Below are 5113 nucleotides of genomic sequence, written 5' to 3'. Positions count from 1 at the left end.
AATGCCGAGGTAATGAACTGTAGAAAGTTTCAATACTTCAAGATTACTCACAACAATGGCATATCTCATGCTTCAAAGTATATTTCTCATGCACATTGAAACCCTCTTTTCTTCTTTTCTTTTTGTGAACGATTTTCAGATGCAGACATGGGTATTTTCACATAGTGAATAACATCTACAAGGGTTGGGAGATGTATGCTATTGGTGGAAGTGCAAATCCAACGATCTATAGCCAAGGAAATGTGTTCATGGCATCGGATGATAGGTTTGTGAAGGAGGTAAATAAATGTACACAAAAATAACAGCAGTTCAGCCAGTGAAAATGGGTCCCCTATATTACTATCCAAGGAAATATATTCATGACTTCCAATTTCTAGTAGCACGTACCTGTTCTTCGATCACTCAAGTATATCCTTGGTTGAAGGTAGTACCTTATTTCCTCTATGACATACCTAATTCGCAGGTGACAAAGCGAGAAAGCACTTTGGGGTATGAAGAATGGAAGGATTGGAATTGGAAGTCAGAGGGAGACCTGATGCTTAATGGTGCTTTCTTCACGCCCTCAGGAGAAGAGGATTCTTCAAGCTACCTACGAGCATCCAGCATGGTAGCACGGCCAGCTTCCCTTCTAAGAACTACCCATCCATCAATAGGAGCTCTAAGCTGCCAAATAGGCCAATCTTGCTGAGAGAAAAACAGGTCCTACAGTACTGCCCCCCCCCCCCCCCCCTCATCCTCTGCTATAATTCCGAGTGTCTTACAGAATCACCATTGGGTTGGGTTGGAAGCAGTTGGCATGTATTTGCTGCAGACCCATCTGGGTAAAATTGTTAAAACAGGAAAGGGAAATGGTTAGGGGATCAGCTCTACCAATTTCTTCTTAAGAGAGAATTCATTAATCTCATGCCAAGAACAAATAAAATAAAAACTAACAGCAGCTATTAATCCGAACAGATAAAAGAAATTTGCGATTGCAATTAATAATAGGATGTGTCTCACCTCATCAAATCTTCCACTCGTATTTCTTCCATTCAAATATCTAGTCCTCTTCTATGAGACATTGTGTATCTAGCAATAACAAGGAAGACTAAAAAGGATATGATAATCTATTGGATGAAAGAATGATATTACTTGGTAATATTCATAAGGTGAGCTACACAAACAATCGTCATTACATGATTAATTCTCTCCGTAGAGACAAAAACAAACAAGTAACAAGAGGAAGAGTGATTTCTACAGTTAGCATGAAAAATGTTTGAATGTTCAAAGGGTAACTTACGAACAAAAGATTCATTTGGACAATGTAATATTTTGGCCAAAATTTTTGAAAAGAAAGCTTTCGGATGGTAGAGATGGAAAGATTCATTGCCCCATCAAACTGGAGGATACCTGTCTTAGCAATCCTTCAGGGCTGAAAATATAGGTTCGTGGTGGTGTTTCACTGTCCGTCATATCCAAGCAGCTAGCAATCAGAAGAAAGATCGAGATCATGAGCAAAATTGAACGCAAATGGATTTTAAGAAATGTTTGTCTGCGCGCGTATACGAGAGAGAGAGAGAGGATTTCACCGTGAATCCGCAGGAATAAAACAAAATTCCGCCGGAGAAGCCTCCAGAGCCGCATCCGGAACCTCCACACTCTGCCGCCATTGCCGTCCGCTTCTCCTTGGTGGGAGTATTTCCACTGAAGATACGTTCGGAGGACAGAGACGGAGATGGAGAGAGAGAACGCAATTTTCTTTTTCTTTTTTTTTTTTCTGTTTTTTAAGTTTAAATTATGGGAATTCTTGAAACAAAAATGTTTGCACTTATCAAATTTGGGCTTTTCTTGGGTTGGGCCTAATGTCGATACTGAGACACGCGCTCTGCCCGCGCGTGGAGTAATAGTGGAATGATTGGATTATTCTCGTAAAACACGTGTTTAAGTTTAGGGAAAAAAGCTTTGGGAGTGCGTAATGCGCACGGGATCTATGTTAGTGTGACGCGAGAACAAAAAAATTAGGACAAAAAAAAGTAAAAATAATACTAATGTGAACAAAGGAAAAAGAGGGTAAAAAATCAAGGAAATCCCAGATTAGGGTTTCTTGTGTCTCTCACTTCCTTCGGGGTAAGATCTGCAACCTGAGATCTCTTAGATTTCCGAGACTTTCTCTGTTCGATTCGGCCTGAGCTTCGAATAGTCTGGTTGGAGAAGAGGGACGAAAAAATAAGGCCATAGGAGGAGATACGGCCAGAGGAATGGATGAGGGAGACGGGAGGGATCAGGTGGAGCAGTTCCACCGGAACGAGGCGATCTCCGCCGTCGCCGACGATGGGTTTCTCGTGGAAGAAGATGACGACTACGAGGACCTTTATAACGACGTTAATGTCGGTGAAGGTTTTCTTCAGTCGTTGAGAAAGAACGACGAAGTTGGATTTAGAAACGAGCAGCAGCAGAAGGTCATCGGGGAAAACAACCAAGATAGGGTTGACACAGCTATAGCTGCGCCGGAGCACGGAGTCGTGATTCCTGGCGTTGGCGGTGAGAGTGGTGATGCTGCAGCAGCTGCTGCTCCTACAGGCCCGTCAGGAGTTTCTGGGGGATATGGAGGTCAAGGTTTTAAAGAGAATGAGGTTAGTCAACAAGTTCCTTCTGGACCTGTTTCTGGAACTGTAGGTGGGCTTAGAGTAGAGCTCGGGCAGGGTTCTAACCGGGTCAATGATGTCGAACCGTTAAGACCGAATAACGGTGGTCAGGGTCTCTTGCCGCCGCCGCAGAACTCGGGAATTCCTAGTGTTAATGGTGCGAGGGTTCCTGTTGGTAGTGCGGTCGGTAATGGGGTTGCTGTTGCTGGTTCTGGGGTTAATACCGGAGCTAGTGTTGGTTTTGCTACAGGCGGTGGCAGTGGTGGGAGCAATGGGACAATACTTTTCGTAGGGGATTTGCATTGGTGGACAACAGATGCAGACCTCGAAGCTGAATTGTGCAAGTATGGGGCGGTGAAAGAGGTTAAGTTCTTCGATGAGAAGGCTAGTGGAAAGTCAAAAGGGTACTGTCAAGTTGAGTTCTTTGATCCCGTTGCGGCCACCGCTTGCAAAGAGGGGATGGATGGGCATCTATTTAATGGGAGACCATGTGTAGTTGCATTTGCTTCGCCGTATACTGTTAAAAGAATGGGGGAGGCCCAGGTGAATAGGAGCCAACAGGCACAGGCTGCAATTGCACAAGCTAAGAGAGGGGGCCCTGCTGATGCGGCTAATAAACCTGCAGCTAGCAACATCGCTACAAGCGGGAATTTCCAAGGAGGGGATAATAGAGGTTACGGTAGAGGTAATTGGGGCAGAGGCAATGCTCAAGGGATGGGTGGTAGAGGGCCTCTTGGTCCAATGAGGAACAGACCTAGTGCGATGGGTGGAAGAGGTATAATGGGGAATGGTGGAGGGTTTGGCCAGCCTCCTATGATGCATCCTCAGTCAATGATGGGCCAGGGATTTGATCCAGCTTTTGGTGGGCCAATGGTGAGAATGGGAAGCTTTGGAGGCTTCCCGGGGATGCCAGCGCCTCCGTTTCCAGGGCTTTTGTCCTCATTTCCTCCTGTCGGAGGTGTTGGTTTACCTGGAGTTGCACCACACGTCAATCCAGCCTTCTTCGGAAGAGGAATGCCTATGAGTGGAGTAGGAATGATGCCCGGTGCAGGTGTTGATGGAGGGTCTAATATGGGAATGTGGGATCCTAATATGGGAGGATGGGGTGGTGAAGAGACAGATGGTGGGAGAGCTGCAGAATCTAGTTATGGGGAGGAAGCTGCATCTGATCATCAGTATGGAGAGGTTAATCATGATAGAGGAGGTCGTCATAACCCTGTGAAGGAAAAAGAAAGACCTCCGGAAAGAGAGTGGTCTGGTTCATCTGATCGTAGGCATCGTGATGATAATAAAGGTGCAGGTTATGAGAGGGACATGCCCAGGGAGAAAGATAGCAGCCACGATCATGACTGGTCAGAGAGAAAGCATCGGGATGATAGAGACACAGGCAGGGAACGTGAGAGGGACCATTATAGAGATCGGGAACGCTCTAGAGATCGTGAGCGTGAGCGTGAACGTGACCGTGATAGAGAGAGGGATAGGGAGAGAGATCGACATAGGGAGGAGAGAGAAAGATATGGTGATCGTAGATACAGGGATGAACCCGAGCGTGATGAAGAATGGGACAGAGGTCGATCTTCAAGAACACATAGCAAGTCACGGATGTCAAAGGAGGATGATCACCGATCAAGATCAAGGGATGCTGACTATGGTAAGAGAAGGCGGCTGACCTCTGAGTAATTTCGCCTGACACAGGACACAGAAATACCTAGTGAGTCTCTAATTTCAATGTATATCTCACTTTTCAGCCTTTGCATGTCTAATGCATCCACCTGAACACAATAGTTTTGTTCGCATGCTCCATAGGTTTATCACTTAGAGCTGTCTTCATTTCAATATCGTAATCTGAAGGACTAGAGTTGCATATGTATTTATGTCTCCATATTACAAAACCCATGTCCTGACTCCTGAACCAACTGTAACTCAACATTGGTGGAAGCTTCTTTCTTGTATTGCCCTCAGTGTTTCCCTAGAGCTATGATTTCATGATTTCTATATGGATTGACTGCTTCTACCTGTCTTGGTTCGTATAAATTGTAACTACTCCATTGTTTTAGTTGTTGTCAACTCCGTTTTATGCATTTTCCTCTTGTGTTTGACATATCTATCTGCTTATGGAATCTGGGGAAACAATTAACTGACCAGGGTTTCCGATGTTTTCTTTGATCCATGGCCTTATGGATAGATTGATTTTGAGAGCTCCTAGGAAGCTCCAAATCCCACAGAAGATAAAAAAGAAGAGCTAAGTCCTGTAGAATCTGGCGAAAGAGTCTTCAACAGTGAAATCATCTTGGAAGCAGCTGGTAGTGTAGAAGTGGTAAGGGGAACGTTTGCTTTTTAAAGTTATTGAGACACCTTGTGCCATTTATGGTTTTTAATTTCTGAAAGACAGAGATGGACCTGTGTTGTTGTGATGTTTTATGGCTTTTTCGGGTTTTCTCGATGCTCTCTAGTTAACTGCTTCTGAATAGCGGCGGCGAAACCCCCCC

General features: G+C 44.9%; 2 protein-coding genes and 1 long non-coding RNA gene across 4 annotated transcripts in view; 2 read left to right on the top strand and 1 right to left on the bottom strand.

The window, feature by feature from the left end:
- Positions 1–709, top strand: part of LOC104814007 (putative pectate lyase 21) — a 1669-nt gene extending 960 nt beyond the window's left edge. Inside the window, exons 3-4 of the mRNA XM_019202531.1 lie at positions 138–278; positions 464–709. Coding sequence (XP_019058076.1) covers positions 138–278; positions 464–688 — 366 coding nt within the window. The 3' untranslated portion in view covers positions 689–709. The remainder of the gene's footprint in view (positions 1–137; positions 279–463) is intronic.
- A 1-nt stretch (position 710) lies between these two features.
- LOC104813449 lies at positions 711–1761 on the bottom strand. 2 transcript variants are annotated; one of them, XR_771777.2, is made up of 4 exons: positions 1569–1761; positions 1390–1462; positions 1000–1087; positions 711–817 (listed from the first exon to the last, which is right to left on the bottom strand). It is a non-coding gene; the product is annotated as an uncharacterized LOC104813449 (long non-coding RNA). The 2 variants fall into 2 exon arrangements; XR_771778.2 differs by having other exon boundaries at positions 1000–1068.
- A 271-nt stretch (positions 1762–2032) lies between these two features.
- LOC104813448 (cleavage and polyadenylation specificity factor subunit 6-like) lies at positions 2033–5094 on the top strand. The gene is made up of 2 exons (XM_010541026.1): positions 2033–4335; positions 4810–5094. Exon 1 carries the CDS (start codon positions 2238–2240, stop codon positions 4302–4304), a length of 2067 nt encoding a protein of 688 aa, XP_010539328.1. The 5' UTR covers positions 2033–2237; the 3' UTR covers positions 4305–4335; positions 4810–5094.
- The last annotated feature ends 19 nt before the right edge of the window (positions 5095–5113 follow it).

This window comes from Tarenaya hassleriana, unplaced genomic scaffold (genome assembly GCF_000463585.1).
Source record: "Tarenaya hassleriana unplaced genomic scaffold, ASM46358v1 Cleome20, whole genome shotgun sequence".
NCBI lineage: Eukaryota > Viridiplantae > Streptophyta > Magnoliopsida > Brassicales > Cleomaceae > Tarenaya > Tarenaya hassleriana.
The sequence above is the reverse complement of the archived record's forward strand: the minus strand, read 5'-3'. Positions and strand labels throughout refer to the sequence as shown.

Coding starts and splice junctions, on each gene's coding strand:
- LOC104813448 (XM_010541026.1), top strand. CDS start 2,238: ATGGATGAGGGAGACGGGAGGGATCAGGTGGAGCAGTTCCACCGGAAC.